The sequence below is a fragment of the Dipodomys ordii genome, unplaced genomic scaffold, assembly GCF_000151885.1.
Source record: "Dipodomys ordii isolate 6190 unplaced genomic scaffold, Dord_2.0 Scaffold90, whole genome shotgun sequence".
In the NCBI taxonomy this organism is placed as follows: domain Eukaryota; kingdom Metazoa; phylum Chordata; class Mammalia; order Rodentia; family Heteromyidae; genus Dipodomys; species Dipodomys ordii.
The window spans coordinates 8,665,452-8,676,674 of record NW_012267306.1 but is presented as its reverse complement, the minus strand read 5'-3'; the positions used below and the strand labels follow the sequence as shown (position 1 = coordinate 8,676,674).

General features: G+C 32.7%; 1 protein-coding gene across 1 annotated transcript in view; it reads right to left on the bottom strand.

Annotated features, from left to right (window-relative positions):
* The window catches only part of Pclo (piccolo presynaptic cytomatrix protein), a 277,792-nt gene that overhangs the window by 22,880 nt on the left and 243,689 nt on the right, over window positions 1–11,223 (bottom strand). The window contains exons 23-24 of the mRNA XM_013026022.1: window positions 9,814–9,955; window positions 4,537–4,610 (exon numbers count right to left, since the gene is read on the bottom strand). Coding sequence (XP_012881476.1) covers window positions 4,537–4,610; window positions 9,814–9,955 — 216 coding nt within the window. The remainder of the gene's footprint in view (window positions 1–4,536; window positions 4,611–9,813; window positions 9,956–11,223) is intronic.

Sequence of the window (11,223 nt, the reverse complement as noted above, 5' to 3'; positions counted from 1 at the left end):
GGAGGATGTGAAGGGATGGGAAGGGGAAACAAAGGAAGATGCTACAATGTTTGATAAGAAATGTACTCATGCTCTCTCTGCTCTTTTCTAGCTCTCTCTGCTCTCTGCTCTCTCTGATCTCTCTCTTCTTTTCTAGCTCTTATCTCTCTTTCCCAGCTCTCTCTCTTTACCACCCCCTTACCTGAAAAAAAAGAAATGTACTCATTATCTTGCCCATGTAATGTAACCCTTCTGTACAGTATTTTCACAATAAAATTAATTAATTAATTAATACACAGAGCACTTCACCATTCCTATTTGTAAACCCTTTAAAGTTACCTACTAGTTAATTCATTTGCTTTTTTCTAGTTAATGAAGAAAGTATTTGCATAAGTTATTAATTTTTGATGGTACTTGTGTTTGAACTCAAAGCCTCACACTTGTTATGCAAGTTCTCTACTACTCTACCACAGAAGTCACATTGCCAGTCCTTTTTGATTTAATCATTTTTAGATAGAGTCTTTGTTTTCTTCATGGGGCCAGCTATAGCCTGTGATAGTTCTACCCAACTTTTTAAATAGATGCATTCACAAGTATGTACTGCCATGCCTTGATTATTTACTAAGATTGGGGATATTATTCACTTTGGGCAAAGCTAGTTTCAAACCACAATCTTCTTCATCTCTGCCTCCCAAGTAACTGGGTGTATAGGTTGGAGTAACTAACCATGCCCAGCTGAGAGAATGATGTTTTTAAAAGTCTTTTTATCTGTGTTTATCTTGCTCAGTATCAAGTACTGCAATTCTTAGATTTTTTTTTTCTGTTTAATGCAGGTGTCATTTCTGTCCTACAATTGACATTATAGAATCACAGATGCTATAAAGTGCATTATCACCTAAAACAAGCCAATATGAATAACATTTTCATTATATATTAAATATATATTATATAATAAATAGAAATATATAGCATAGTAAAATATACAACATTCATTGTTTGCTTAAAATACACATATCCAGTAAGGCATTGAATCATGTCTTGTGGATGATCTTTCTCACTCAATTATTTGAAAACACTCAAGAGTGCAGCTTATTACATCTCTATCATGGTAGAGCTTTACTTGTTTTGGTCTAATGAGAATAAAGAATGCATTTTCATTTTTACTGAAACTATATTCAGGCTCCCAAGGTCCTTGAAAATAAATATTTTTTAGAGTTATTTCTCCTTTGAATAAGATGCATGCAGCCAAGAAATTCAAATCTCATAGAAAGTTGTGATCGCAATGCTTGCTAATGTGTGAAAACATCCATTTCAGGAAAATAATTGTACAAAGGTGATTTTTACAAAGATGCCTACGTAGTGATAAAAATGAACACTATCAAATACAACTAATTAATCAAAGATGTAGTGAAAGGCTATCCACAGAGTGTTAGTTAGAATTTCTATTGTGAATTGGGGAAAAATTACATACAGTTAGAATGTCTAATTATCTTGATCTAAATGTTTTAAAAAACAAAATGGGTTTATATCACAGTTGTGCAATATTTGATCTGTCCTGAATAATATCACTTCTTTGGATGGTGTCCAAATGGCTCTGTCTCATCCATCAACCAAAAGCGTGTTAATCATGTGCCAAAACTACCTATTTGTACTTTATTCTCTTATTTTAGTCATACAAACTCAGCCATTCATTAGTAGAGATAGTCCAAGAAAGCATTCTTTTTCTACAACTTAGTTCAGAATCTTAGAACCTCTGATAGAGCTCTTAATATGATCTATTTAATTAATTTCATGACTTACGAGTCATTGTTGAAAATAAAGTGAAACATTATTAGTGAAACACAACTAGGAAGTTGATTTTTTTTTAAAAAAATCAGAAGTTAGAGGAAGTGGCACTAGGACTTGGCTATTTTGCATTAAAAACCCCAATAGCATTCTCACCAGAAAGTTTCAACTAAATAAAATATTGATGTTTTCATCCTGTATATTACATGCTAAAACAAAAATAAAAAATTTATGGAAACAAACTATCTAGTGGTTTCCTAAAATCTGTTGTACTTTGGTCTATGTATATTACATAATCTATGATTTATATTAGATTTTGATGCTACATCAGACATTTGCAGATCAGGTCACCCTAGAATGGGCCATTATGTTCATAAAGCTCAAGATGAAATGGGACATTCCAAGGATAATTTATTTTGACAACAGTGGTGTGTGTGTGTGTGTGTGTGTGTGTGTGTGTGTGTGTGTGTGTGTTTGTGTGTGTATGGAGAGAGACAGACAGACAGAGAGACAGAGAGAGACAAAGAGCAACAAGAAACTGGTTTCTCTAGCGCCTTCTCAACACCTAGAAGGAATAAAATACAATTGGGAAACTATATTTGTTTAAAAGAAAATTGCATTGATTTTGTTTTTCTTTCCCATTGAGTAGTCAGTTAAAATTCGCCAACAACAAAAGAAAGCAAAGGCTCTCTTGGGTATCACAAAACAAAACAAAACGTAAGTCATACTTATACTTCAAGTACAATATAAACTTGATTCCCTATTTCTACATGGATGAAACTAGACTGCACTATAAATTGATTCCATCTCCCATTTTCTCAGAGCAAATGCATTCCATAATTTTCTCCCTGCTCTGTTTATATGTTCTTCATAAGTTAAGATTGTTTCTAAAAGGTCAATATTTTTTGCATTTAGCTATCTTTCACATATCTCATATAGGCTAGCTTTATTGATGAATACAAGTGGAAATTTTATTATCATATAGGATCTGTCTTAACTAAGTAAAAAGAAATCTACTACAATACTGTTATCCCAAAAGACAACATGCCTATAAATAATTTATTACATTACATTTCACCTTTGTTCCCACCCTCAATCCTGCTCTTCTGGTCAATAACTAATCTGAAATCAACTGTTGGTCAGGTTCACCAAAATATAAACATTGAAACATCAGTTTATGTAAAATAAAGTGTTCTCTGATTGGCTCTATCTTCAAAAACAAGCATTTTGTGAGACTGATATTTAAGAAGGAAAGAGTATAGGGTGAACAGTTTTTCTTCATTTACAGCTCTTAACATTTTTTACCAAAATAATTTTATTTATAAACTTTGTTAAAAGGGAAAACAAAATTTCTAAAATAATATAAATTGCTTTTGTCTATACCTGAATCATAGAAGCATATGAAAAACTATTAGTTTTATATACAATCATATTGGTTATTCATTCTCTCAACAATCTTTTTTCTTTTGTTTTTGGTACTGAGGTTTGAACTCATGTCACATGCTGCTTAGTAAGTGCTCTTCTATGTTCTCAGCCTACCTTCCCTCCTTGTTATGCCTTCGTTGTTTATCGAAGAGGGTCTTAAATTTTTGCTCAAGGCCAGCTTTGGACAGCAATGCAGCTGAAAATTTCATTTTAGCTGGAATTACAAGCTGGTACCATCCCACACCAGGCTATTCAACAACCATTCCTTAAGCAGATCCATGGGAAAGGCATTTTGGTAAATTCTGGAATGCCAGCATGAATAAGGCAGATTTCTAGTCAAAGAATTTTTCATTCTTACAAGAAAAGAATAAAAGTAGGTAATTTAAATGAAAGAGTAGTAATAAAATATTCAAACCATGGTACAAATACTGTATTATGAAAAAGTACAGGAGTCAAAGTGGTAAAGTGAGGAATAGGTTCAATAGAGTCCAAGCATGTGTCATTTGATGCACTTATGGGATCACCATGTACAATACTGTGTTTAGCCACGCAGAGGTACTCTGAGCTATTTTCTTTGTTCTTCCCATGCTGTCTTCTCACAGGCTATTTCCTGCTTATGTGGTGCTGAGGAATCGAACACAGGGCCTCATGCAGGCAAGGCAAGCACTCTACCACTGAGCCACCTTCCCAGCCCCTCACAGTCTATTTCCTAGACATATACATATACATAAACATATACATACACATATGCTATATTTCTTTATTATTCACCCAGAGCTATCTCCTTGTCTCCAACCTACACACTGCTAGTTCACACTCCCGAACAGTCTCCTTTTCCAGTCCTGTCATAGTATTTTTTTTAGATCGGTCTAGATTTCACATATGAGTGAAAACATGCAATATTATCTTTCTGAAGCGAGCTTTCAAAGTTAACATGATGATCTTCAGTTCCATTCATTCCCCAAAATGTCATAGTTCTATTCATCTTTATAATATTCTCTATTCTTTATATGTACCACATTTTCTAAAGCTCTAGAAATATTTGCATCATATTTTAAGCTACATCTTTAATTTTCAAGAAACATAGTTATTTTTTTCCCTGAGAAAGCCTTTGACTGTCTTCCTGGCATCTTGTTCACTCTTCATTCTCTTCAATTTTCAGTATTTGAGTTTTGAACATAAATGGGAACATTGCATAATTATTAAAATGAATACAAAGTCATTTTAATTCCTTAGTGGTGATTTACTATCTAATGATCTTACCAATAGCATATAAATTTCAGAAGAAAGAATTGATAATGTAGTATGTAGGTGTACCAAAATGCAATAGTATAAAGTTTAACCTACCTTCAGTGTCTGCTAGTGTTACTCCCACTCCTGGCTGTTTTACAGGCTCCTGTCCATTCTGTCCCATCTTCCCACTGTTTAAAAATGATATATGCTGTTATGACGTCCAAATGTAAATGAGGAAATTATGTTTAAAAATTCAAGTACATATGTATTCAAACTTGCAACGAATTTTTGGTGTGGCAAATATCCAGTTAATTGTTCTATGTCATGTTAATTAAAGAGTTTCATTGCTTTTTATTTCATTAGACAGAGTCTATCTGTCTAAACCAAGCTGTCTTTGAACTCTTGATGTTCCTTCTTCAATTTCTTTGAGCATTGGGATTACAGGTGTGTGCCATAATGCTCAGATTTAACATTAATTTTAGCAGGGGCATTTATTATTCCTTGTCACTCTAAACCTTATTTCAAAATTCAATACATTTTATTTATAGTTATTTATTAAAAAATCAATCCATTATGAAATTTTCAAATTATATTTTTATTTTTCTTAAACTTTTTTTTTGGGGGGTCGGTCGTGGGGCTTAAACTCTGGGCTTGGGCACCGTTCCTCAGCTCTTCAGCTCAAGGCGAGCACTCTACCTCTTGAGCCACAGCGCCACTTCCAGTTTTCTAGTGGTTTATTGGAGATAAGAATCTTTTCTACCTGGGCTGGCTTTGAACCATGATCCTTAGATCTCAGCCTCCTCAGTAGCTAGGATTACAGGCATGAGCCACCGGTGCCCGGCTTTCTTAAACATTCTTTAACTGATATATAAAAACATAAATTGCTCACACAATGGGATATCCTGTGATGCTCTAATGTTCATGGTTAATGTGAAACATGGTCATGTAAATCCATGTCCTCAAACAGTTGTCATTCTTTGTCCATATGTAACTGCTGATGAGTTATTCTGTCTGCATCCTTTGTGACTAGTAGTTACAGATTGGTGAGAAGGGAACGAATGAATTTCATGACACATGGAAATAAATCTTAACCAAGATAGAATCTTATTTTTTAAAAAAATCACCTTACAATGACCAAGAAGTATATAGGAAAAATCCAAGAAAATGTAAATTAAGAACACAATGAGATACAGCTCCAGTAGCAATGGCTGCAGAATGCCAAGTGTTGAGGAGGAGGTGGAGAAAAGGGAACCCTTTCTTACACATTATTGGTGGGAATGTAAATTAGTACAACCATCTTGGAACACTAAATTGAGCTTTTTCAAAAATCAAAAATAAAAATAGAGCCTACCACACTAATCTTGCAATTCCTCATCTGGGGATATAGCCAAAAGAAATGAAATTAGTATTTTTTATATCTGCATACCCATGTTTGTTGCAGCATTATTTACAATAAGCAAAACATTTCACTAACTGTTGAATGGATAGGAAAATATGGTAAATATACATAGTGAAATACTATTCAATCATTAAGAGGATGAAGTTCTGTCACTTTCACTAGCATAATGAAACTTGTACGTATTATATTAAGTGAAATGAGCCAGGAAAAGAGAGACAAAAACATACAGATCTCATTTACATGTAGAATCTGAAAAGTTAATTTCATACGTGTTGCAGGTAGAATATTGCTGACTAAAATCTGGAAAAGGACTGAGTAAGGAAAGGTGAGGAGAAAGTTGCTCTCTGTGATTAAATTCTGATTAGGAGAAGTACACATAATGATAATATATGGTTCATATCAAGGAAGCTAGAAAAGGATTAAAAATATTTTTAAAGACATAAAAGGACAAATGGTTGAGGGGATGGATATGTTTACCCTAATAATGAACACTGTATATGTAACTATTTACTGAAACATTATATGATCTCAAGCAATACATGTTTTAATCTCATTAAGAAACCAAAGTAAATAATCTATAGTTTAAACTACGACAAGATAGATGCTTTCCTTTCAATCTATCACTGTTTTTCAGATCTTTCTTGTGTTTTCAGCTGTGATGAATAATACACTGACTTTAAAAGCCAGACTGTTTGGTTTCTGTTCTTTTTGCAATTTCTTGCTGTGTATAATTTAAGGCAAAGTACCTGCTGAAGATTGCTTGTTCTTTTACAATAGAAGGGCAGTAACATGAGATACTTTTTGCATATAACATCAAATGGAAACTGCTATTTAACACAGAGTCTGGGGAATTATAAACATTCTATAAATAGATTGGGGTAATAGGTAAATAGGTTGCAAACAATTCAGCTCAAAACTAAGATTAAATACCTTACTCATTTTTAAAATTCAACTTCAAGATTTTGAGAGGAGCACCTGGAGGAAGATTCCACAGTACTCTAAATGTGAGTTTAGAATATTGGTAATAGACCAGCCAAAACACTGTCAGCCACTTACTGCTTCTGCCAATGGAAGGACTCCTAGGAATTCAAAACACTGTGGAATTAACCTCCTGCGTTCTTGCATAAGGCGTTACAAAATGATGGAATTAAAAACTCCTAAATGTCAAAAATTATGTTTCAACAAAAAACATCTTGACGTTGGCTTCCTAAACCATAATTCTAACATAGCAGCATTTGTTCACAATTAATTCTGTTCCACACAAAAATAATTTTTTATGCTCAACCTGCTGGAAATGTAATGATACTTACTTATTAAGAATCTAATCATAACTTATTTGAAAAATGCTCTAAAGGTCCTGTTAATCTACTTCAGAGAAGATATTGAACTAATTCTGCACACAACAAAGGAAGAGCTAAAGTAAATTTCAACTTTATTATATTTTGAAAGCTTTTACATTCTTCCATTATGACAATTCCAGGTCAGTGATTTAAGCACAAATTTTAACTAAATGATCACATGAGGGCCAAGTGCATACAAATGGTGTAATTTATTATGTGTGTTTGTATGTGGGAGAGTCTGCAGCTAATACATCGTCTTGTTTAAAAATGCACAAAAGTTCAGTTTGTGTAATTGCTACTCTAAGATTCATTAAGTTAAAAAGTGAACTCTGCTGTCTGTTACTTTCAGAAAGGAAGAAAATCTTAATCACTTAGCAGCAATGTCTACGTTGGTTGAATGAGCCCAAAGAGATCTTTATACTAAGCCAAACTATTTGATGCAAGGATTCTTGTAGTATTGCCAATCCTGAAGCTCAAAATACTAAAAAAAAATATCACTTTGTCACTCTTTAATAATAGTTGTATTTTAGTAATTATAAGGTAATTTCAAAATAATTTTTAGACTTGAGCCCTAGATGTAATACTTTAATGATGAAATTTAATTACACTCTTTCTTTCTTTTAAAAACTGTTATAAATATCAGATACTTAGCCAAATTATGTGGTAAATTCCTGAGGAAGATTGTACAAATGTACATAGCATTGAAGTACAAGGAAAATGTCACAGTGAGTCCTGTGAAGACACTTTTTCTGAATTCTCAATCAATAATCTTCAAGTCAGACAATTCTAACTACATGTTTTAAAATTTAAATATTTTAAATCAGTCACCAAGTATTTACTGAACACTAGTGCCAGCTCAAGGAACAATTCTGTTAGACAGATGGGCCATTTAAAAGAACTAACAAATAGAATTTCTTACATATTGCAGGTCAGGTTTTTAGAAAGTAAATTTTCTCCTGCTAATATTTCCAATCAGTAGCATGATAGACAATTTTGAGAGATTTTAATTTTAATGAGGAAAATGGAAAATTACTTAAAATGGAATGTAATATGCATGTATACTGTTAAGTTATATGTTCTGAAAGGCACTGATAAGCTAGAATATCAAATTGTTTTTGGTGCAAAGCCTATACAAATTCATATACTATTTCCAGCTGAGAGATGAATGAGTTTGCCAAAATTCTTTTCAGTTATACAGGATTATTAGATGCCAAAGTTTAATGAGATCTGACTCTTTTTAGAAAGAATTTCTAATAAAATAGAACTGATCAAGTATAAAAAATTCAACTGAATCTACAGGACAAATTCAAAAACCCCTTAGATAGACTGGTGATAGAATAATAATTTCCTCATTTAAGATCAAAAATATAATTTGAAAACTACAAAATAGACACATTACCCACTGCCAAAATTCATTTTTCCTATTATTTTTCAATTTTACTTTGAATACCTATCTAACTTTTAGGACTATTCTGGCAATCAATATTAAATGTTAATAAAATCTTTAGTATTAAAATGATGAGAATTTCTACAACTAAATACATAGCATTGTAGAAAACAAGAGACCCTTTATCAATAGTCTCTGTCAGGGTCAGCAAACTGTGGAAAGGGCTTGATAGCAAGGGATGTGGAAGGTCTCTGTGGTATTCACCTGTGCAGCATCAGGTAAAATAAACTAATGGAAATGGATAAGTTCCAACACAATTTAGCACATGCTTATTAAAATCTCAGTTGTTTTCAATGTCCACAAGTCACAAAATATTATTCTTTTATTTATTCTTGTGAATAATTAACATTGCAAAGCCATTTTGATTCAGTGTCTTTAAAAAAAAAACAAACAGAAAACAAAACAAAACTCCTCCCCAGAAAACACCAAAACATGTATCAGGCCATATTTTTTCTGGCCTACATCCTGGAATATGGATGATCTAGTGGTTTCATCACTCATAGGACTGTCAATGAGAAGGAAAGTTGTAGAAGTTTAGATTTGATATAGATTCAGATATAACCTACATATTTATTGTGAATGCTGCTAACTTTTGCTATCAACTTGATTAAACCTAAACCTTTTCTAACATTCTATACACAATCTGCTTTAGTTTTTCATTTGATGTGAAAAATTATTTTCTTGAGGTTCAACATGCAATTAATGAGTTTTATTCCAGGAGATCTGGCTCGATGACATATATACTACCTGGGATTTGCTTTAGAAGTTACCATAACACTTCAAAACCTTTAATTTTAACATAGATTTACAACAGAAACATGCGTATAATTAGTCTAGTGTGTCATCTGTTTCAAAGATGACATACATTCTTTGCATTTGTTTAAATGTCTTGCTGTTCAAAGTAAATTAGACTCTTTATCTCAATAACAATAACATCATGGTCATTTTTTGTGATTAAGACATTATTGTTATTCTGCAGATTCTACATTAAATGCAGTGCTGGTAGTGGCTGCTAGTCATCTTTAGAATTAACCGAATGAATCTAATCTATTGTGAGTAATCTATTTTTAGGTAGACATAAACAATTCAAAAGTTTCAAGTACAATGATTCAGAATTGGATAATTCTGTAGTTATTTCCGGTTAAATGTTAAGAACCTCTTACTCATGATACTGTTAACTTTGTAGTTAAAAAAAAGACACTTACATCCTTGGAATAGGAAATAGATTAGTCTCCCCTGCAGTGCTGCTGCTTCCTTCACTGTCCACACTATACCCACTGCCAAAGCTGCTGCCCGAGGAGCCGGTGGATACGGAGCTGTCTGCAGGCCGGTGATTGGTAGGCTTGGCTGCCAATGTGGGAAGAGTCAACACTATAGTCAATAAGTGAAGCTCACTGTGACCTCCAAATGTATAAATATACACTTTCTTTTATGATTATAAAGAACCAGCTATGGCAAGAGCTCTACCACATTTGTCATCCTGTCTTTCTTCTTTGTGTCCTTAATTGGTAATGAGAAGTTTATGTTTTCATTGTACATTTAAAACCCTAAATTATGTGTAGGTACAAAGAGACCCAGTATTTTATACTGAGTATAAATTTACATTACTTTTTTGTGGTTCGCATAAAATTAAAACAATGATATGGCAAACAAATAAGAATTTTGGCTATTTCACTGAAACTTTAGAAAAACTTTGGTTGTTAGAAATATACATTTTTTAGGAACTTGCTTAACTTTTCCCCCACATTAACTATTGATTATCTGTTTGATTCTTTAGAGGTGATGATGCAAAAGAAGATAATTTCAGCCAGTAACAGAATTCTGTGCTGGCTTTGATGGGGATGTACCTATCTCCAAGAGGCTTTTAAAAATTAAAAGGTTTTAAAAATTTCTTTTTGCACATTTCATGGTTAATGATTTGGACTTGTTTCAATATTTTGATATTTTTGGTGTGTATATAAATTTAATTTTAATAGGACCATACAAATTTTTCTGCAATTTATGCAATAGAGATAGAATATATTGTTAGCAGAGTTCTAGATTTAAGGGACATTGGAAGGAAATTTTTAAATAAAAAGAAGGAAGAGGCCAATATTTGCTTATATTTTATGAGGAAGTTTATCTAGCATGTTTTAGAAATGGTTGATATTTGATGATCTTGATATGGCTTTGAATCTCATCCTATTCTGTCATTACTTGAAGCCTGAAGTTTTTCATTAAGAAACAGTGGCGTCAGAGATGTCTGTGACATAGGACTGCATTAGGAGGAATGAGGTAAAGCAGGATCCCACTCTTCTGTGTTATTCCCCATCCAAATGTCTATCTCTTCTTCAGGACTTTACTATCTATGAGAGTCCCATGTATTTTTCAGCTTGCATAATTTTTGAAAATGAATTTACTTCAGTCCTCCTCTAAATTTATATGTGTTCTAAACTACAAAAGGACTCAGTCTCTGTGTTCAACAAATATGTCAGTTGAATGGCTTCATACTAAAGAATTAACAGTTATCTCACATATGAATGGATTCATACTAATGAGTGAATAATCAACAATTACTTCATGATATTAAGATATGTACATATTACTTCATAAGAATATAGTGATAAATCTGTGGG